Source organism: Heteronotia binoei, chromosome 1 (genome assembly GCF_032191835.1).
Source record: "Heteronotia binoei isolate CCM8104 ecotype False Entrance Well chromosome 1, APGP_CSIRO_Hbin_v1, whole genome shotgun sequence".
In the NCBI taxonomy this organism is placed as follows: Eukaryota; Metazoa; Chordata; class Lepidosauria; order Squamata; family Gekkonidae; genus Heteronotia; species Heteronotia binoei.
In genome coordinates, this window is record NC_083223.1 from 110234691 (window position 1) to 110258120 (window position 23430).

General features: G+C 40.9%; 1 protein-coding gene across 3 annotated transcripts; it reads left to right on the forward strand.

Annotated features, from left to right (window-relative positions):
* Positions 1-2916: 2916 nt before the first annotated feature.
* On the forward strand, positions 2917-21836 carry SMPDL3A (sphingomyelin phosphodiesterase acid like 3A). 3 transcript variants are annotated; one of them, XM_060238779.1, is made up of 8 exons: positions 2917-3092; positions 6603-6816; positions 8007-8151; positions 10266-10362; positions 11282-11460; positions 13591-13771; positions 17899-18023; positions 20484-21836. In XM_060238779.1, exons 1-8 carry the CDS (start codon positions 2927-2929, stop codon positions 20799-20801), a joined length of 1425 nt encoding a protein of 474 aa, XP_060094762.1. In that variant the 5' UTR covers positions 2917-2926; the 3' UTR covers positions 20802-21836. The 3 variants fall into 3 exon arrangements, with proteins under 3 accessions (XP_060094762.1, XP_060094769.1, XP_060094777.1); XM_060238794.1 differs by lacking the exon at positions 2917-3092 and adding an exon at positions 3182-3203; XM_060238786.1 differs by lacking the exons at positions 10266-10362; positions 11282-11460.
* Positions 21837-23430: the final 1594 nt, after the last annotated feature.

The following is a 23430-nucleotide window of genomic DNA, read 5'->3' on the forward strand; positions in this document are numbered from 1 at the left end:
CTCCATGGAAAAGCCATCATTCGAGTGGTGTTAATTTCCATGGTAACTGATTTATCGTGATACCAAGTGGAAGAAAAAGACAATACTTTCAAGGTGGGAATTTGGGAAAGAGAGAAAAAATGGTTGGAATAGACTGTGACATATATACTGAGATTAAACAAATAAATATTTGACAGTACATACTCTTCTATTATTTGATATTTTTCATACATATTGTAAACATACTTAAATTGTTCTCTTCTTTTTTTACCTACATACGTCACATATAGCAACAATCCAACAAAATAACTGACATCTCCTCAAATGTAAACAACAACCCTGACCATCAAGGGACGAGGAATATTGCTACTTGTGCTGTCTTTCGGAATATTTTATGGCAGAGAAAACTTAGTCCAACTGATTTACATTTGAAGATGCATAAACTTCTATAAACAAGACAAGGGATACTACATCTGTTGCATGGAAAGTTATATATTGCACACAAAAAAATTAACACTTATAAGAATTAAGCAACACTACTGATCTGACTAACTTCTAAATTTCTTACATTGCATCAGAACTACTCCCAGCACTTCAGTTTAGTTGTCAACTTTCTGGAAGGGTTGCTACATCTTTAAAAGTAGAATCTGTATGTAAAATATTATCTGATGAAGTTTTACTGGACATTGGTGAGGAAGTGTCAGGAGCAGCTTCACTTGCTACATTACTGTCTGTTGTGCAGCTGTTAAGGACAGAAGAGTCCAACTCTCCCCCTCCCCCACAGAAGCTGATAAGTTACAAAAATAAACAGAACATTAAGATAATCAATGGTTGTGACCTGTAGAAAGTCCCTTTTCACCCTTGAGGTTGCTTTGCTTCCAAAATGCTTGTATTCTGCTATTTGATATTTGTCCTATGTGTGTGTAATTCCTGGTGGTCTCCCATCCAAATACTAACCAGTCCTGTTTAGCTTCCAAGACCTGACAAGATCCTTTGTCCCATATATGCAAGCCATATTATATTTATCTCTTTGTATGTATATGTGCATAACTACTTAGTGTGGTATCTTCTATATGCAAAGGCATAAAGTGAACTACACTTTAAAATATATTGAGATGCTGATTAAGTTGAATAACGTATCTAGTGAATTGATGAAAAGCTAAATATTGCTTACTGCTAAAGAGAGCCAATTTGGTGTAGTGGTTAAGTGTGCGGATTCTTATCTAGGAGAACTGGGTTTGATTCCCCACTCCTCCACTTGCAGCTGCTGGAATGGTCTTGGGTTAGCCATAGCTCTCGCAAGAGATGTCCTTGAAAGGGCAACTTCTGTGAAAGCTCTCTCAGCCTCACCCACCTCACAGGGTGTCTGCTGTAGGGGGAAAAGATAAAGGGGATTGTAAGCCACTCTGAGACTCTGGTTGTTTTCGCACTTACCTTATTCTGGAGCGACGTCCCTCTTCACCGTGCAGCGTCTGCGCGGATTTTGCACTACTTGCTCCGCAGAAGCCGGAAGTCCCACGGCTTTTGCGTCGCAAATGTAAACTGGTTTTTGGCAGTTTACATTTGCGACGCAAAAGCCGCGGGACTTCCAGCTTCTGCGGAGCAAGTAGTGCGAAATCCGTGCAGACGCTGCGCGGTGAAGAGGGACATCACTCCGGAATAAGGTAAGTGCGAAAACAACCTCTGATTCAGAGAGAAGGGTGGAGTATACATCTACAGTGTTCTAAATTTGAACTTTTCAAGGGGTGTTTTTTGGGAGGGAATGTTATTGGGAGTAATTTAGAAGCCCTAGAGCTGTACCCACATACAGGGTCTCATCGTTTTATCAGAATGAATTAGTTGGGAAGAGTATAATTCTTTGAGTCTAAAATAGCCAGAACAGTGGTGGCCAAACTTGCTTAAAGTAAGAGCCACACAGAATACATGTCAGATGTTCAAGAGCTGCAAGACATGAACATCAGATGTTTGAGAGCTGCAAGACAGGAAAGAAGGAAACAGATGGGGGAGGGAGGAGGAAGCGAGAGGTGGAAAGAAAACTATTTTAATTTCAAATGCATTCGCCAAGCTGCTCAAGGAGACAAAGACTTCTCCAAGTCTTATATGAAAGCTTAAATTGTATTGTTATGTATGTGCACTGATAGACTACTGCGTTCCTGCCTGGCTTATTGGAGCCTTTAGGCTTGAGCTTGGGGAACCAGGATCAATGGGCAGCAGGATCCAAATACCTGCCGCCCTGCTCCAATCACAGGTCCCCTGCTGGTTTAAATGAGCCAATGAAGTCCTTGCGCGGGAACCTTGAACTGTATATAGTTGGCCCCCTTGGCCCAGTAGAGCAGTCTTATTTGAGTGCAGCCGTTTCCATGCTGTAACTAACAGAGAGCTATGTTCGCTATTACTGCGTCTCTTTCATGCATTGAACCCGCTATATTATACATGATAGGAGTCAATTGCATCTTTAAGACCAACTTAGTTTTACATATACATTTTGCCTATGGTCACAATTATACTTCCTTTTCCTGTAAAATTTGCATGTCAGGCAAAAAAAGTCGCAGCGTTTTGCAGTGCTTTAAGGCAAAGGTCTGTCTGTTCCCAAGCCTTATGGGGTGGAGACAGTTTTTGAGCAGGTAAATGTGGCTTCAATTGCTTGTCTGGACAGCCTTTTGCTTCTTTCTAAGTTACTTCAACCTAGGACTACTATGGAATGAAAACAACTCTTCTTTCCAGCAGCTGCCTGCGAAGGGGAAACGCCAGTACTGACACAAAATGACTTTTTGAGGAGCTAGTCGTTTCAAGGGAAGTAGGGGGGGAAGGAGAGTCCAGACCAGCTCCTTATTCCGCAGTGTTGCACTTTCATAACTCGGCTCTCTGCCTCGTTGAGACCGAAAGGCGTGTTTACGGAAGGGAGCGGCTTCAACCTCCTTTTTCTCCTCAGGAGAGAAGAGGTCACATGAGACAGCCAGACTCAGCGCTGAAGCCAGGGAATATGGAAGGCACGCGGGGGTCTCGCGGGGTCACACTGAGCCTGTGGGGGCTGCTGCTGCTGTGGAACGCGATGCAGGACCTCGTTAGTTCAGCCCCGGCCCGAGCAAGTCCCCAGATGCCCTTCGGAGCTGGTGAGTTTGGCGTCCTTCGCTGTGTGAATCACGCAAGCCCGACAGTTCGAGGTGCCAGGGAGTCGCTTGCCAAGATATAGTGGCAGCGGACCTCCCTGTTCCCGCCAAAAAGTAGGTCGAGGGGGCGCGCCGGTCGGAGAGGAGACGCCAGAACGGCGTTCGGGGGGAGGTCGGGGTGGACCAGGCAGAAACAGGAGATTCTCCTAAATTGGAGCGCTGCGCACAAAAGAAGCAGCGTCGCTAGCTCCGACCAGCCAGTCAGACTCAGGCTTCTCTCTCCCCCCCGCCCCGCCTTCCCTGTCTTTTCCCGCAGCTTAGCGCCTTTCATAGCAACGGTACTGCGCTTGCTCGCATTTGATCAAGTTGCATAGAAACGTTGCGTTCGCGGCCTCACGGTTTAGTGTGTTTGTGAGCGTCCAGCCCGCCGTTTGAGAACATGTTTACATTAGCGATGTAGGAATTCGACGACAGAGGTTTGCAGCGTAGTCTGTTGGTTTGTAGGGGGGGCAAGGCTTGGTTGTTTCGGCTGCATTTACCTGAAATTCGCTCATGTCTCGTTAGTTTGTAGTCAGACTAGAAATGGGGAGCCCTGAGTTTAAGTTCCCCGTATTGCCACAAAACTCTTTGGAGTAGGGCTGCCAGCTTCGAGTTGGGAAATTCCTGGAGATTTGGAGGTTGACAGCCCCATCATTGGGTGACCCTGAGGTAGCTGTGTTCTCTTAGCCTAACTTACCTCACAGGGAGTTCTGAGGATAAAATGAATGCGAGAGCCTAAGAACCTTGCAGGAAGAGTAGGATAAAATATGTAGGGTTAAAAATCAGTGTGCACAGAGAACAGGCATGAGCAGGCCATTCTCACCCTTCATCTGTGAAGTTGCAGGCTTGTGATGCAGGGTTGGCAACTGCCTGGAGAAAAATTGTCCTGTCCCTTTAACAGAGAGGGGTTAATGTGAGCCTTAGGCTATGAAAACTTCAGCTGCCTACTTCCACAAATCAAGCTTCTTTGTTTCCAGGCTTCTTGACAACCTTTCTTGGAATCTGCATTTGTATGAGGTGTGCATGTGTAGACTCTTATCCTTGTGATTGGTAATGCTGGTTTTTTTCAAGCCCTGTACACCTGCCAACTGTTAAACTGTGTACAATCTATGGACAGTATATGTTGGATTTGTAAATACATTAATTGAGTTTTTCTTATGTTTTGCTTCATGTACATGCAGTTTAAACCACATTCTGCTCCCCAGCTATTTTAACAGTAAACATGCACTGGCTGTTTCCAGATTTGCATGCAAACATGCATGATGTATGCATTCCATGTAATGTGTGGCATGGCTTGAACACTCCCAGTCATTCTGTGCTTACATGCTGATGATCACACACGTACAGGGGGTCATGTGCCTGCTTTTCCTCTTTGGACAATGATTTCATCATGTGTAATGCTTAGGGATTGGACTAGATGACCGTGGAGGTCCCTTCAACTCTATGATTCTATGTATGTCATCTGCTGGGGAATGAAGGCCGGCTATCATATACTCACTTTAAGAAGAATTATTTTTCATATTGATTGTGACCTGCTTACACTTATTTTAAATTCTGTCATCATAATATAAAGGTTAGAGTAACTACGATCTGGGAGACACAGGTTTGAATGCCCACGCTGCCATAGAAGCTCACTGGGCCAGTTCATTCTCAGCCTAACCTACCTCACAATGTTTTTTGAGGATAAAAAGGAGAGGAGAAAGATTTCGTAATCTGCTTTGTATCCCCATTGGAGAGAATAATGGGGTATGAATATCTAAATAAACATTTCTTATTGAAATGTGTAGTACTTGGTGCTCCGTAAGCTGGGTTCCTTCATGACATGTGTGTATGTGTAGCCCACAGCTAATTTCTTCCTGTGGTTGAATTCCTACACTGCTGATCTAAACGTGTCCTCAACTGGCGGGCTGGACGCTCACAAACACACCAAATCCAGGTTCTTGGAAATGATCACAATCAACTGAACCAGTCTGGAAGAACAATTCACATCATCCAAGGCCTTCATGAGGGTAAAATGAGACAAGAGTGCAGCAAGTTTTCTTCATGTCTTAAAGATTCACGTCCTCCAGCTACAGATTGGATCTAAGGGCCAGGTTTCTTTTTTTTTTTTGCCATGGCTGAGCCGCCAAAGTGTCATCAGTGGTAGCTGGAACTGGGAGAGCTGAGCAGGGCACAGGGCACTGCAGCAGCAAAAGAAGCAGGTGAAGAGGAAGGAGGCAGAGGAGCAGAAAGCAGAGAAAGCCACGGGGAATGGGCCAGGGAGGGGGGGACAGATGGAGCTGCTGGCTGCAAAGTGCTGGGGCAGGAGAGAGGGAGGTGGAAGGAAACCCCCCTGCTTGCACGCAAGATGCAGTCCTTTCTTGACTCCAAAGTTTTAGGGTAGGCTGTCTCAACTTGGCCACTTTCAGAGCCTCCAGCTTTTGCCCCTACCCCAGAAAGCTTCTGAGAAATGGCAAGCCCCACAGTAGATGGGAAAAGGTGCCCCCTGACTTTTTAGAAAGTCCCCAGACTTTTAAAATCCTGGCTACGGCCTTGGAGCCAGCTTGTCTCTGATCAATGGACCTGACCTAGTGAGTACTCTAACCTGGGAACCTACATCCAAAGGGAGATACTATACTGGAGAACCATTGCAAATCTGAGTAGACCCCAGGGTGGAGTAGAGAACCTTGCAGTACCATTTTATTGGCTCAGAACATTTGATATTTTTAGTTTCTGCTGTGCTTTTTCTTGATGCTTTATTTTAAAAATTGCATTGCCAAATTCCACTATTTCCCCACCTTTCCATTTTAAACAAAATATTGCAAGAGTTTAAACATGTTCGTATTTTAAATTTAAAAAATTACATCTTTAATTGTGGTTGTCTGTGCTGCTGTATGAAGTTTATATCTCCGCTCTCTCACATTACATTTTATGACACACGTGACCCAGCCCCACAAAGTCCTTCTTTTAACAGTCCTTTTAAAGTCCTTCTTTTAACAAATGAGTTCGACACTCCTGGGCTAGAGCCATCAGTAATCTCAAGAAACCTCTCTTGCTGGGTGGAGAATAAAGTAGAACTACAGTAGTCCATACTAGTTATACTGTGCTGCTGTTGTGCTGGATACTAAATAAATCATGACAAAGTCTGTTAAAAACAAAAAAGGATTAAGATGAGGAAAATATGAGAAAGCAACTGGTTAGGACATATGCTATCTGAATTGTGAGGGACAGCTATCTCCTGCTCAAAAATTTCAAAGTAACTCCAAGTAGTTGTTAAGATAATTTTAAGCTTTCAGCTGAGCTTTTTATTTAAGACTTGAACATTTTGACGTTATGCTTGCAAAAATAAGGTTTCTGGTCCAATTAATACAGTCTTGGTAAGTCAGAGGTGATGATCAGTGACCCTTAATGTGAATTTTAGAACTACTCAAAAGAGTCAACATTTTGCTTGGAAAATATGCCTTAAATTCACAAGTTACCATTTTCTAAAAACAGGTCAGTTTTGGCACATCACTGATTTACATTTGGATCCCACCTACCACATTACAATAAATCGCACTCAGGTTTGTGCCTCTTCCAAAGGAAAGAATGCCTCCAGCCCTGGTCTGTTTGGAGATTTCATGTGTGATTCCCCATATAAACTTATCTTGTCAGCTTTGAAGTACATGAAGGATTCTGGTCAACAGGCATCCTTTATGATATGGACAGGGTAAGTATGTCAGTATGCCAATCTAATATTAATTTATGGGTGTCTGTTCTTAAGAAAGCTGTGCAAAACTGATAATTTGTTGTGTGTACTTTGAATCGTAAACATTATCTGAATTGTAATTGTTACAATTTATGATCTGGGCATGTGTGGCTGCAACATATCACACTGGGGGAGTTGAGGGAGGTAGCTGTGAATTCTTGCATCATGCGGGGGGCTGGACTAGATGACCCTTGGGGTCCCTTTCAACTCTGTGTTTCTAAATTATAAATGAAGGCAAGGTATTTCTGTCCAACTTTTTAGCAGAGACTTCCATGAAATCAATAGATGTTTCCTTCCCTACTGAATATTCAGACAGGGGCATGGGTTTGTATGGTATCATGGGGTAGATAAGGACTAGAAACTCAGATCAGATCCTTTTCGTTGGGTTTAGCAGGAGAAAAATGCAGTTGGCCAATACAAACTGCTACCCCATTGTAAGTCTCCTTGCTGTTAGAACTGCTAGTCCACGATCTTTTTTATTAGGATGAGTTCTTTAAAAGGAAGCTGTGTATTATGCTTTCTTTTGTTACTTGCCTTTCTTGTTGCTTTGCCAGAAGAAAGGTAGGCATTAATATATGATAAATAATAATGTAAATTCTACAGCAGCATCTGTCTTATGCAGTGACCTTCCAGAATGGTTCAGGCAAGCAAGAATATAGGTGGTGTTTCGTTTTTGAGAAAGAGAGACTCTAGCAAAAATTTTGAGGGTAGCTGGAGAAAATGGTTTCTGATTTTATCTAGGCTGTTCTATTTTTTAAATTCTCTGCTTTTGGGGATGTTTTTTTTTTTTAAATGCTGCTTTCTACTCCTTTACAAATCCAGCAAGAAGGGAAGAATCAAAGGGTTGGTAGTTACTTTATTTGGGCTAGATGGCAGAGATCTGGGGCAGGGAGAGAAGACAGAAATTTGCTTATCATGAAACCCAGCTTTCTTTCAAAGGGCCTGCAGTTCCTTTTAAAGGAATGATCAGCCATAAGATAATTTACACAATGCATTAAATGTTTCATGTTTAAAAAGTTAATAACTGATCAATGTCAGTTAGCTGAAGACCTGAAATGGTACAAATAATTTCTAATATTTCTGAAACAGTTGTGCAGCTAATTTTTGTGGCACAGGATTTTATATTTTGGTTTTGTTTCTTTTTTAAAAAGAGACAGCCCCCCTCATGTTCCAGTTAAAGAGCTCTCCACAAAAATGGTAATTGATATTATTGGTAACATGACTTCTACCATAAGAAGTTTCTTTCCAGAACTTCAAGTTTTCCCAGCCTTGGGAAATCATGACTACTGGCCACAGGTAAGATTCAGTTTGCAAGAGAGTAATGGCACCTACCTATGTCTCCTCACTGTACTGAGTTCACTGGGGCTTATTTCCAAGTAAGCTTGCCTAGGACTATAGCTTGAGTTTTCAATAGTTTTGTGTGCTAATTATTGTTCATTCAATCATTTGCTGCTTTTTTCGGTAGACATATTTCAAAATTATAGGTATTTCTTTAAGTTCTGGTGCTTAAACATAATGGTATTTATCATACTCCTTTGCTCAGGTTGGCATATCCTGTCAGTATAAGCACATTTACAGCAATGCAAGAGGTTCAAAGAAATGGTGTGGAGGTGGCACTGGCCACTTAAGCAACCACCCTTGCCCTGTCCCCTCAACACAGCATGCAAGGGCACCAAGTGAGGCTGACTGGTCCTACTGGCCACAGCAAACCTCCTCTCTTCTCCCCTCACCTCAACTGAGGGAGGGGGTGCTGGGACAAACTTGTGATGAAAGAATGCTCCACTTTTAGCTGAATGGAATTGTAGGTTAAGAATTGAACTCCTTGATTATGGAGCAAACATTAATGAGATCCAGGAGTGTGATAGGGTTGCCTGCTCATGTTGTAAAATACCTGGAGACTTTAGGGGTGGTCCAATAGAGGGGAGGGTTTGTGGAGGGGCGGGGCCTCAGCATGGCACCATGCCATCCACCCTTCAAAGCAGCCAGGACATGAAAATAGAGATTTTTTTCATACTACCTTTGACTTTCTTGATTATTCTATGCAAAGTGGGAGTAGCAGCTCCATTTGGACAGTATACCCCTCCTGGGATCAAGGCAAATGACAAAACTTGCCATTTTCTGTTGCCAGCAAGATGATTTGTTATATGGTTGTCACTTCCTTGTAGGAAAACTGCATGTATATCATAACATGTCCCAAATATATATGCTTGTTTTCCAGTTTATATCCACTACAAATTACAGGCTTCTGCTACACCTACAGATGCACACACTAAATTGGTCCTCCCATTTTTAAAAACTCTGGGTATTTTTCTGAAAACACAGAGTTTCTTGCAGGTTTGCAGAAATATGTATCTTAGTCCTGAGTACCCCATCTTGTAGATTTTTTAAAATCTGCATGTGGAAATCTTCAAATTAGATGCATGTTTTACACAGATTATTTCTTTTTTTGAGGTAGCATCTTTTTCTGGTGTATCATCCAGGGTAGCACTTCTTTGTTCAGGGTTGCCAGGTCTGTGATGGAAAATACCTGGAGACTTTGGGGGTGGATCTGGGAGAGGGCAGGGTTTGGAGAGGGGAGGGAGGGGCCTCAGCGTGGTACAATGCCATAGAGCCCACCCTTCAAAGCACCCATTTTCTCCAGGGGAGCTGATCTCTGCCAGCTGGAGATCAGTTGTGAAAGCAGGAGATCTCCAGGTCCCACCTGGAGGCTGGCAAATGTGTCTTTGTTTCCCCTTTCTTTGTTCCTTATTTGGTACATCATGAATCAGTTTGGTGTAGTAGTTAAGAGTGGTAGACTCTAATCCGGAGAATGGAGTTTGATTTCTCACTTCTCCACATGAAGCCAGCTGGATGACCTTGGGCCAGTCACAGTTCTCTCAGAACTCTCTCAGCCCCACCTACCTCTCAGGGCATCTGTTATTTGGATAGGAAGGGAAGTGATTGTAAGATGCTCTGAGACTCCTTTGGGTAGTGAAAAGCAGGGCATAAAAACCAACTCTTCTTCTGCTTCTAACCTGAAAAGCTGAGCTTCCAGCAAGTGATGAAGCAATCAAAAAACATACTTCTAAGTTCCCTTTATGCACTTTCAACACACTTTTTGGCCTTTGTTTAAGCACATATGAACTGGTCCTAATTTAGTATTTATATGATCTATCCACCTTTAACATTAAAAAAAGCTTTTTAAATAGCAGGCTTGGTAGATTTTAAAACCATTATTTTTTGAAAACCATTATTTTGATACAAAAATTCTAGCCAAAAATCTTATCTTTAAATCTAACCTGATTCTGGTTATTGTGTAACATTTTGCATACCTGTGTGCCAGTCATATGGTAGCCACTTTTAACCTAAGTGGATTTGAACAAATTGTATTTAAAAATACAAGTTTAAGAAGATGGTCTATAATTTTACAGGATCAGCTGCCTGTATCTGTTAGTGAAGTCTACAGTGCTGCAGCAGATTTCTGGAAACCTTGGCTTACTGATGAAGCAGTTAGCACCCTGAGGAAAGGTAAGATGCACAATAAGAGAACATGCATTTAATAGTTGCTATTACACATACAGTTAATGCTTTAACATGATAGAGATTTACAAGATAATGCATGGGATGGAGAAAGTAGAGAAAGAAGTACTTTTCTCCCTTTTTCACAATACAAGAACTCATGGGCATTCGATGAAATTGCTGAGCAGACAGGTTAAAACGGATAAAAGGAAGTACTTCTTCACTCAAAGAGTGATTAACATGTGGAATTCACTGCCACAGGAGGTGGTGGCGGCCACAAGTATAGCCACCTTCAAGAGGGGTTTAGATAAAAATATGGAGCACAGGTCCATCAGTGGCTATTAGCCACAGTGTGTGTGTATATATAAAATTTTTTGCCACTGTGTGACACAGAGTGTTGGACTGGATGGGCCGTTGGCCTGATCCAACATGGCTTCTCTTATGTTCTTACTATAATTTAGTTTCCAAATGTAATTTGGTACTACAACCTGTTTGAAATTAGGGCAAACAAATCAAATTGAAATCCAAGGTAACCACTGAAGAACTTGACAGATGGGAAGATGTGCTTTGTTTGGACTTTGTAAATTATGACATAAAAATTGAGACTAGTAATTTCTAATTTAACTAACATTCTTGCTCATGAAATATAATTGTTTTGCAGAGATGTGGAGTAGTCTAAATGCTAGATTTGAACCTCAGTTATACCTTCCTAGTATTTCTTCCAGTAAAATTGTACCAGTAGGACTTGTTAAAGAATGTTGCTATCCAACATGAAAATGTATATTGAAGAGTAACTTAGAAAAAATATAATTCCAGGAATTTACTCACTCCAAAAATTCCTTTTTTTTTTTTTTTTTACAAAATTGTTTGAGAACTACGGATAAATGTTTGGAAATCTTTTGTTAAATGTATCTTTTCTCCTCTACAGGAGGCTTTTATACACAAACACTTCAGCCCAGCTTTTCTGGGCCATTACTTAGGATAATCAGTTTAAATACTGTCTTGTATTATGGTCCCAATAATGTGACACTGAATATGACTGATCCAGCAAACCAACTAGAATGGCTGGAAGATGTACTAGAGATGGCACTTCAGAACAAAGAAAAGGTAGGAATAATTTCGATGTTAACTAGCAGTAATGAAATGAGAATATGACTGTTTACCCCCCCCCTCCCAGTTGGTTTGAAGAGACAGGCACCATATATGGAATCAACAAGGGCCACTGTATTAATTATTTAAAACTGAAATGGCCAGGGGATACTTTGGAAGTGCTGAAAGCAGGGCAGTGGTCAACATCTGACCACCTCCCAGCCCAGTATAGGGCGAGACACCTGCCCCAATCTCTTAATCAGCAGCTTGGCCAATTGATGGTGCCCCAGCCCACTAACCAAGAAGCTGCCTGGCCTGCTGGGATAAGTAGAACCAGGGAATTCCCAAGTAAGATCCACCATTTCCTGCCCTGAGCCTCAAGGCCCAAAGGCTGTTCCTGGTGGACCCTTTATTCTCAACAGGAAGTACCAAGGTGCTCACCATTCCGCTCCCGTTACCGTACTACCCCACCAAGTGACCAAGCTAGTTTACAGCACAACTCCACCCTTGCCAATTTCCCAATCCACTACAATCAATGCAAGGTAGATGAAACACTCCCTCTCATAGGCCAGTAAGAGAGAAAGTGAAAAATTCCTACCTGGCCCCAATGGGCAACTGGCAGAAGCCTGCACTGAAAACAGGGAAGGTAGGTGGGCTGAGAACAGACCATGGTCTGGAGGGTGCACGGGCGGTGCCAGGCCTAAATAGGTTGCCCCCCACCAGCATCAAGACACACCAGCATCACAATGCCAGCATCTCTCTGCTCCCTCCAGCCATGGGGGCAAACAGGCTCCCATCCTCCAGCATGTCTTGGAGGACAGTAAGTAGCCTTATTACATAAAGGAAGTTATCAGTAAGCAATTTCTTTTGATGAAGGTTGCATGACAAACCTGGATTTGATGATCCAGGGAAGCTGCTCTTTAATAGTAGAGATTCACCTAATCTTCATCTGTATGCAAAATTAAATAAAGAAGGCATTGTGTTCACTCTCATGGACTGCCAAAATTATTAAGTCTGAATCCCAGCTATAACTCTGGTGCTGGGAAACAGCAAGTTGGAGTCACTCTTGTCAAGAAAGAAGAATGAATGAAAAGTATGGCAGCCATCTGATTGGCTGTGTTGGCTCTGAAATAATATAAGCAGAACCTGCTAAGCATCAGAACATGAGAACTAGCCTAGAGACTTACGTAACTTCTCAGTTTGCTACTGCAGGTAGTAGTACAGGACCTTGTGGCAAAACTGTCAGACTTTGTAGTGAAAAGCTTGTGCATATTGTAAGCATGTAAGAACAAGCTCACAGACTTGTGTTCATCAGTGAGCTGATAAGAAACATAGTCTCAAAACTTGTAAGGCTCATAGTCTCCTTTGTGGAACTAGCAGGTGAGAGGAATAGCTGGAAAATATGAAGAATTGTAGACACTATCAGCACTTAATTGAAAAATAGTGCTGGAGGGCCAAGTTTGGCCCAGATGCAAAAACCCTGGATTTTTTTTTCAGATGACAAATGAAAGGAAAGCAGCAGAGGAACCAGCGTCCTTATCCTCACCCACACAGTTCAGTTAGGCTGACATGCCCAAAATGGAATAGGGAAGCATAGTTTAACCTCTGGCTACTTCAGCAGCATTCAGTCCTGACAGCCACTGAATAGCACAGTAGTTCTCACAGATTTGGGTTTACTTCCAATGAGGATTAGTGTGGAACACTGAAGGAACCTTAGCCATCTCTTCTCATACTACCTATCATTACACAGTTCCTCAGAGTGGGTAATTAAGTTAGAGGATACTCAGCCTCCAAGAATAAAGCTGTGGTGAGATTGACCCACCCTCTGGCCACCATTTTATTAATCAGAGTCAAAATAATCCCTTGTTCAAATTACTACTAGATCTTCACATTGTTGATTTTTAAAATACCTTTTGGGGCAGGGCATCCTTGATCCTGCTGACTGATTGCATTTCAGACACAATGTTGTGGTCCCAGGCATCACCTTATTTTCCTTGCAGCACTAGGCCTATTTTACAAACATAGGGTTTTTTTTCCTGAATAGAATACAAAATGGTATCCAAACAGAAAACAGTATATCACAAGCATCTGTTTTAAGTGTGAGCTGTAGTAACCATTTTTGTGATACTTATATTTCTAATCCCATAGGTGTATGTGATAGGACATGTGCCAGTAGGCTATCTGCCTTTTGTTCGAAATACTACTGCTATAAGGGAATACTACAATGAGAGATTGATAGAGATTTTTCGAAGGTACAGCAGTGTAATTTCTGGGCAGTTTTTTGGACACACTCACAGAGACAGCATCATGATTCTCCTGGATAAAAAGGGTAATAATATTTATAGCAGGTCTTGGCTAGTTTCATGGTTTGCAGACTGGAAATTATTTTCTCCTGCTTTCTTCATTCTGATTTTAGTGTAATAAATGGATGATTGTTTTCACTTTTCTATATATAAGGCCATATTCACAAAATCACCTAATAGGGTAAACTGACAGAATATACCTGAACCATGTTTGGGGTTGTTAAATGATGATAAAATAGTAAGTTGTATGAGAGATAAATGTTATGTGTATATTTATGCATGTGTTCGCAGTTTCTTAATCTAAATTAGTTAAACTGGGATATCTACAAACAATAACCAATGCAAAAAAGAAATAAAATTTCACTTGAAATGCTTTTGTGAATGGGTAGAAAATTGCATTCACTTAATATTAATTCATTACTTCACCCATGTGAACCAGATTTGGTAAAGGATTATACAATTATACAAGCTAGCTGAAAATTCACGTTGGTGTAATATGTTCTGTGGTTCTTTCAAAGTCATTCTAACAGGAGCTCTGTATTAGATCATATTTTGTTAGTGAGCTGGTTGGTACTTTATTTTCCTGAAGAACCCAGAACAGATTTATAAGGCTTGTATTTGATCACTTAAAAACACTGGCAGCTCTCTAAAAATCTCCACCATTTCCTTCCACAATGGCAAATTATACTAGCCTATTCCTATTGTATAATGTGTCAAAAGAATGTTCTTAACATAGCTAGACTTACTCATTTTTTTCCCCAGTGTGCTTCCTGCATCATTAATGTGTCTCTGTTCTGGGCTCCCTGCGGCTTCAAAGTTAATTTAGACTGGGGCAGAGAGTGAGGGTGGAGGGGAAGAGAGAGTCTTTGCCAGCAACGTGTCCCCCATTGTTGAGGATAAGGCAAAATCCACCTTTCAACATTACAGATTATACTCCGGAGTAATCTGTCTTGAAAAAAGAAATTTTAGAACATGAAGCATTGAAATCTAATATTTTCTCCCTGCAGAATAAAAATATATTTTTTTTTCTCCCTGCAAAATAAACAAGACTGTCAAGGCATACAGTACATCTGATGATACCTAAATATACTAGTAGGGACCCACAAGAAATTATGGTAGAAAGGCTAGGGGAAACAAAGGCAGAGAGAAGCATCGCTATACTAACCCTAACTCTGTTCCTCATGTGTTTTCTTTTTTAAACACATATCGTATATTCATATTCTCTCTATATAGTTATATACAAATGTTTATATACAGACAGAGATTTGATTTTTTCATTGAATACAAAAAAAAAATCAGACAACTTTTTTTTTTGGAAGGTTCTGTAAAGATAGCTTTCAAAGTGAGATCTTGCTTGCCCACCCAAAAGGCCTTTGTTGTTGTTCAGTTGCACAGTCAAGTCTGACTCTTTGTGACCCCATGGACCAAGTCATGCCAGGCCCTCCTGTCTTCCACCATCCTCCGAAGACTGCTCAATTAGTTATATCAATAATGCTGTCCATTCATCTCTTTTGCCCTCCCCTCCTTCTTTTGCCTTCTGTTTTTCACAGCATCAGGATCTTCTCCAGTGAGTTCTCCCTTCTCATTTAGTGCCCAAAGTATTCAGCATCCGGCCTTCCAGGGAACAGTCAGGGTTGATTTCCCTTAGGACTGACTGATTTGATCTTTTGGCAGTCCAAGGGATTCTCAAGAGTCTTTGGCAGCACCATAACTTGAAAGCATCTATTCTTCTGCGCTTGGCCTTCCTTATGTAGACATCATTTATCTTGATTTCAGTAAGGCTTTTGATAAGATTCCACATACTATCCTTGTTGACAAGTTGGTAAAATGTGGTTTGGATCCTGTTACCGTTAGGTAGATCTGTAACTGGTTGACAGATCGCACCCAAAGAGTGCTTGTGAATGGTTCCTCATCCTCTTGGAGAGGAGTGACAAGTGGAGTGCCTCAAGGATCTGTCCTGGGACCTGTTTTGTTCAACATCTTTAGAAATGATTTGGATGAAGGAATAGATGGAATGCTTATATTAAATTTGCAGATGATACTAAATTGGGAGGGGTTGCAAATACAGTAGAAGACAGAAACAGGATACAGGATGACCTTGACAAGCTGGAAAACTGGGCTAAAGCCAGTAAAACGAATTTTAACAGGGATAAATGTAAAGTTCTACATTTAGGTAGGAAAAATCCAATGTATGGTTATAAGATGGGGAGACTTGTCTTAACAGTAGTATGTGCAAAAAGGATCTAGGGGTCTTAGTGGATCATACTCTGAACATGAGTCAACAGTGTGATGTGGTGGCTAAAAAGACGAATGCAATTTTGGGCTGTATCAACAGAAGTATCATGTTCAGATCACGTGAAGTGATGGTATCGCTTTACTATGCTCTGGTAAGACCTCACCTGGAGTATTGTGTTCAGTTTTGGGCACCACATTTTAATAAGGATATAGACAAGCTGGAACGGGTCCAGAGGAGGGCGATGAAGATGGTGAGGGGTCTGGAGACCAAGTCCTATGAAGAAAGGTTGAAGGAGCTGGGCTTGTTTAGCCTGGAGAGGAGGTGGCTGAGAGTGATATAATCACCATCTTCAAGTACTTGAAGGGCTGTCATATAGAGGATCGTGTGGAATTGTTTTCTGTGGCCCCAGAAGGTAGGACCAGAACCCATGGGTTGAAATTAAATCAAAAGAGTTTCCAGCTCAATATTGGGAAGAACTTCCTGACCATTAGAGCGGTTCCTCAGTGGAACAGGCTTCCTCGGGAGGTGGTGGGCTCTCCTTCCTTGGAGGTTTTTAAACAGAGGCTTGATGGCCATTTGACAGCAATGAAGATCCTGTGAGTTAAGGGGGAGGCATTAGTGAGTTTCCTGCATTGTGCTGGGGGTTGGACTAGATGACCCTGGAGGTCCCTTCTAACGCTTATGATTCTATGGTCCAACTCTCAAAGCCATACGTTACTACTGGGGAAACCATCGCTTTGACTATACGAACTTTTGTTGGCAGGGTGATGTCTCCACTTTTTATTATACTGCCTAGGTTTGCCATAGCTGTCCTCCCAAGGAGCAAATGTCTTTTAATTTCATGGTTACAGTCACCATCTGCAGTGATCTTGGATCCTAGGAATGTGAAGTCTGTCACTACTTCCATGTTATTTGCCAAGGTGTGATGGGGCCGGATGCCATGATTTTTTTTGATGTTGAGTTTCAAACCTACTTTTGCGCTCTCCTCTTGCGCCCTCAACAACAGGTTCTTTAGGACCTCTTCACTTTATGCCATTAGAGTTGTGTCGTCTGCATATCTGAGGTTGTTGATGTTTTCCCCGGCAATCTTTATTCCGGTTTATGATTCATCCAGGCCAGCATTCCACATGATGTACTCTGCATATAAATTAAATAAGCAGGGAGACAATATACATTCTTGTTGAACTCCTTTTCCTATTCTAAACCAATCAGTTCTTCCATATCCTATTCTGACAGTCGCTTCTTGACCCTTATACAGGTTTCTGGGGAGGTATGTGAGGTGGTCTGGTACTCCCATCCCTTTAAGGACTTGGCACAGTTTGTTGTGATCCACACAATCAAATGCTTTAGTGTAGCCAATGAAGCAGAAATAGACTTTTTTCTGGTACTTCCATGCTTTCTCCATAATCCAGTGAATGTTGACAATGTGAGAGATCGTGTGACTTGCAACAACTCACCATAAAGTGTGTGTGTGTTTAGCACATCCCTATGCCACGTGTTTTGAACTGAGGCAGTCTGAAAGGCAATTTGTCATGCATCACCACAGTGGGGAATGGCAATAGCATGCTGTAACTATGTACATTTTTTAAAAAATTCCTTGTCCAGATATTTGAAAAATTAAACATTTTCTTCAGAGATTTTGCATCAATATATTAAATGCCAATCGTTCCACCCACATCACAGATTGCAATTTGGGCTTTGCAAGTATTATTCTTCAATAAAGATTTTTAATAATATGGTCCCAGGGAAAGGTGCTAATTCCAAGGCATATTTATTCTAATATTTAAACCTAAAGAGATATTTGTTAACTTGAATATATTCTACCCCCACACAACATAGTCTGCACTTGGCTTGTTGAATCAACACGTAAATACGTATTTGCCACCAGACACTATCTATTTATTTCTTGCTGTCCAGGAAAACCAGTAAACTCCTTGTTTGTAGCACCTGCTGTGACACCAGTGAAGTCTCTCTGGCAGGTGGATTCCAACAATCCTGGAGTGAGACTGTATCAATATGATTCTCTCTCATACAGTGTCCTGGTAAGTAAAACAATTAATTGTTTAGTAGCTAAATCAAAATAGACACACCGAGAGCAGAGGATTCTTTGCATAGTGGAAACTTTCTGCCTATCTCAGGGAGTGGGAAAAGCTATAAATGCAGATGATTGAGTGTTCATTGGTCCAAACATTCATTTCCCATTTTGCTTTAATTTCTTAGCATCTCTAAACAATTGAAATATTCCACAGCATACACAGACTGACATAAATCTAGTATCTGACTGTATGAAATAGTGGAGGGGAAAAAATCTTGCATTTAGAGTCCATAGCTGTCTCCTAATTGGCAGAGTCCAGACCACTGGTTTGGGGCAACTTGGAAATAATCTGGCACAAACAGAAGTGCCCTGGGGTATCCAGACTGTGTGCAGCCCACCACTGGAACAGAGGCAGGCCACAGGCACCTCAGAGGAGTGTCCACAGTGCTTATGTGCCTTACTGCCGCTCCGCAGGCGCTTCCTGGCCATCTGGATGGCTGGGAAAGGTGCCTCAGAAGCACTCCTCCGATTTGCTACCACTTTCAAAGTTGTAGCTTTTTTAGGCGTGGCTGTGATGCCTATGCACAGGGTGAGTGCGGGAGCAGGACAGCAGGCAGATATGTGCGTTTGGACATGCTTTTTTGATCTACCCAGGTCCCGTCCCTGTGCCAGCTTAAACTGCCGGTCTGGATTCAACCAATGTCTTGTCATTTCAGAGTTGCTATATTCCTCCCTTAGATCTTCCACACATGTGCTTTTCTCCCATGATTGTTGTCACTATTAAAAGTAAATACATAAACTATTCTAATAAAATTAATGTAGTAAATGTGAATTCTCTTTCCTCTAACTGCCTAGCATCCATTTGAATTTTCTTTTTTATTCTGTCTTAGCTTTTTTATTTTGCAGCCTGCTTGCCTCTTCTATACTCTGCCCCAGACTGTGCACACAACTTCAGAAATTCTGAGTGCAAAACCCACACGATCTGGGGGAACAGTTCATTGACTTTTACCTTTTTCAAGTGAACTTTTTGCATACCCCCCCCCATGTGTTCTAATGGGTCCAAGACAAAACCATTCCCATAGATTCCCTATAATAACAACTATCAAGAAAGAGACAAACCTTAGAAGACTTGGCCCATCTCACAAGGGAAGTATGAAGGCAGAAAGAACACCACTGGCTGGAAAGGATACCTTTTGTTTTCTAAATTGTGTGTTTCCCTTCCCCAGTTCCCCTTATACATCATGATTTCTCTGTGTGCTTAGAATAAATTTTTAAAAATTGCATCGTAGCCTTGAGAGATTTCCTCAGGACTTTTTTGCAGGAAAAGCCTGGCAGGAACACATTTGCATATTAGGCCACACCCCCTGGTGCCAAGCCAGCTGGAATGGCATTCCTGTGCATTCCTGCTCAAAAAAAGCCTTGGATTTCCTTATTCTTCTTCCTCTGACAAGCCAGCTGCTCTATTCATGCCACTTCATGACAAATTGAGGATGCAGAGGCAGTCACCTTGCTGGAAACAAGGGTCATGTCCAAGTCTCCATCTTAAGGAAGAGCAAGGACTTTTTCTATAACAAATGCTCACACTTTGGCCACTGACATTTAAGGGTTATTGTACTGCAATCAGTTAAGGCCTAAAGAACCAACCTTCAACATGATGGCAGTTCTACCCCAAAGCAGAGGATCTAGAAGCCTTGAGAACTGTACCTAAAGCCTCTTTAACTTTTCTCATCCCCATCCTCTTTTAACTCTTTAATGCTTCTTTAACTGTACTCCTTTAAATGTTGTTTCCAACTTCTATGGGTTTTCTCAGGTATATTTGGGGCTGCTTGTGATCTTATTGCCTCCTCCTCCTCCTCCTCTACCAGGCAATTTAAGTTGTGCACCAATAAAAATTGAATTTTATGTCATGTATAAGTTATGTACATTTGTATATTTATTATTTTGCAAACTTTGATTCTGCTTCTGCTACCCATGAAGAGAGTCAAGAAGCATTGAAATTCAACAGCTGTTTATTTGAAATTATTCACTTAATTTCTGGCTGCTTAGAATTCTGCAGGCACTATTGACATTCATTCAAGTATATATCTGCACCTATAATGGCTAGAAATGTGTTCTTCTGTTTTCAGAGTTCTTGAATTTTAGGCCTAGTTTCACATCTGTACCATAGTCACAGCACCAAGCTATATTGGTGCACATTGTTATTTGGGATATATATATTTTTTAAAAAATCCCTAACCTGAGGCCCCTTTTCAGCAGTGTAGTCTGGCTCCAGTTCTGTCTGTCTTCCTATCCTTTCTCCCCCCTCCCCCCCCACAAGCACAGAGCTGGTTTAGGTCCTGTGGGACATGACCCTTCTCTTCATATGTGAATAATAGGCAGTGACGGCTTCTTAATCAATACATCATCTCTAGAAATTTAATGAAGCAGGGAACAGAATGGTGCACACTTTGTTTCTTCTTAATTCTAGGATCTTTGGCAGTTTTACTTGAACCTCACAGAAGCCAACATGAAAAATGTATCAGATTGGAGACTTGAATATGTTATGACCAAAGCTTACGGGATAGAGGACTTAAAGCCAGAAAATCTACATGGAATGGTAAAGCAGCTCAGTGCACCACACAGTAAATTGTTCGCGAAATATTACAACAACTACTTTGTAAGTTATGATGGAAACAAATTCTGTGAACAGCACTGTAGGGTCAGTCAACTCTGTGCAATTCAGTATTTAGACCTCCCATCTTATACAGATTGTATTGGAAATGAAGATACATCACAATATGAATAAATTGTAATGTCCATTCTAAGGAATTATGTCCTTTAAATGTAAAATCTAAAGTACAGCTTATTCATTCCTTATGCCATGGCATATTTAGAAGCCGGAATGACAACCAAGTCCCTTAAGTATATTAGCATTTCCTTAATTTTCTGCACTGCAGCAGTTCAGACAACTGGGGAAATTGCTCAGTATATTTAAAGCAAGGGTGCTTCTGAAGAGAATTCAATAAAATGTTCCATTCAAATGTGTAAAGCATGCAAACTGTGAACCCTTAGAAAACCTAGACTTCAGTAGCTGCTCACATTGTCAGTCAGGAATCTTATCTTGTATATTATTCAGTTATACAGGATGTTTTGACATATATGTAGGTCTGGGCACATGTCACAAGAATTATACCATTTTTCATCTGTAAAAATGTTAAGATACACTCACTAGGAAAAAGTTGGGCTAAAAGTGGATGAACAGTAAGCTTCATCTGTTTACTTAAAGTGATGGCCTTGTTTTAAGGGCTAGTAATTTTGTTCAAGGACACCTGAGAGTATATGAGGGTACAAAGTAATGCCTCCCTAAATGCAGCTGTGGCAACTTTCTTTTAGAGTCGCACATTTTTTGAAAATAAAATTTTAAAAATTATTTGGTAAAAAGAAAGATGGATACAAATTCATATTTAATTCTGTAGACAAAGCATGTAGGCTTTTATTAAGTAAAGCTCACCATCCTAGACAGAAAAACATTCTACTTATCATATTTTTCATATTTTCTGCTGTATGAAGGTTTTATCATGTCAGTTTCCTACTTCGTATAGGTAGTAATAGAAACCTTTAAAATGTTATAGTGTTTACATATTGCTTATATAACACAATTACATGGACTTCATCCTGGAGTGAATCATGTGGCCTTATTCCGAGTTTAGTAGACACTCCCTTGTAAACATAGGATTGCAGGCATAATACAAAAGTACAATGTTATCTACTATCTCAGGGTTTAGTGTGAATTACCTCATTTGGGGACGAGGGGTTAAAATAAACTTGATCATTTCAGATATACTTGCCTTCATATGAAGAGTTTCTTTTGTAGTACACTGTGTTTATCATAGTAAAAAAAAAACCCCTCTCACGTGTTCTGTAGCAGGGGTTATTCAAGTCTGCCAAGAATCTCCACTGAACAGAACTCCTGTTCCTATGTTGTGCACAGATTTTCACAGTGGGTCCTCTTCATCATTTGCCTTCTCTCCATATAGTGAATTCACTCTAGAATAAATTCAACATTCATCTGCTGACACCTCTTTGAGAGTAAGTTTCATAAGTTTAGTATGTTGGGCAACAAGATGATTTAAAGGGAAGCTGATCTCATAGAAGAAACTCCCCATAAGCGTTTATGGTACTCATGGTTCTTTGGAACACAGTTTTCAAAACTACTGCTGTATGGCAAGCTCCAGTAAAGGAGGAATAACTACTTCTGGATGTTACAACATTAGCAAAACTGAGGACCAAAGTCTGGCTGTTACAAAGGCAAGGAAATTATGTGGCTACCACTTGTGTAGCTGTGGTGTTGATGTAGATTTAATTAGTCACTAAAGCTTTTAGGAGTTCTTTCATCCTTAAAGCAGCTATGAGAGAATATAGTGAATTAAGCCATTCTTTAAGAGGCCTGTTTTCCTTCTTTACTGCTAAAATTCCAATAACTTCTGCAAGGAATGTTGTCAGTTGGTGAAGAAAACCCATGTGGATGCATGTTCATGTGTTAATAAAGTTAATGCTGCTGGACAGTGATCTAGAAAGCAGAAGTGAAAGAAGTTGTTTAGCAATCACTTCTAAAGGAGGAAACTGTTTAGTATGTGTGCACATTCAGGGTGCAGTTAACACTTGCTCTTACAAATATAGGTTTGAGTTAAAAAACAGATTGTCTCTTAGGCCATAGGATTACATGCCTGAATGCTGTGAGTATTTGTCTCACAGTAAGTGACTAGGCCAACCACTTGCAGAAAGAAATCTGATTTTTTTTTACTTGAGAAGGTCACAAACTATCAGACATACATTTCTCCTTACATTTTAAGCAAACCACTGTGATTTTGTCAGATTCACAGACTGAAAATTACTTAAAACATGATTTTTCCTCATCTTGATTCTGTATATCTGTGATTATTATGCATCAAAGAGCATCCTATCCTAGAAAAATGGAAGAAGTCCATTTTATTGCATTTTATACTTCCTCATACGCAGGTTCAGTTTTGCAGTGTCCAAAATTCAGGGAGGGGGGATTGGAAGAAAACTTGTTTATGCAAAGCAGGTCTGAGACTGGTCAGTGTCTACAGGGGAGGCCCCCTTATAAATCTTTGTAAAGTGTCTGAAATTCTGTGGTGAAAGATTAATGTGATAAATACATACAATACTTTTAGACTGGTGCACGAATAACTCCTATTCCCATATTCTCTCCATTTGTGTATCTACAATTATTTTTGTTCCATATACCAACACTTATATGCAAAAACAGTGGGCTGCATCTGGAAATGGAAGCTATTGGCAATATGAAAAGGATAACCTAGTCACTTGTTCCCTAGCTTTCAACTTTAGGGAGATTCACAGAACCTTACTTCTACCTGTGCAAAGCTTCTACAGCTGTAGTCAAACCTAATGGC

Bases quoted from the DNA above. Each gene is read 5' to 3' on its own strand.
- SMPDL3A (XM_060238779.1), top strand. From the start codon at position 2,927: ATGAGACAGCCAGACTCAGCGCTGAAGCCAGGGAATATGGAAGGCACG. The intron at 6,817-8,006 runs GTAAGTATGTCA...TTTTTTAAAAAG, and splicing joins TCCTTTATGATATGGACAGG to AGACAGCCCCCCTCATGTTC. The intron at 13,772-17,898 runs GTAATAATATTT...CTTGCTGTCCAG, and splicing joins GATTCTCCTGGATAAAAAGG to GAAAACCAGTAAACTCCTTG.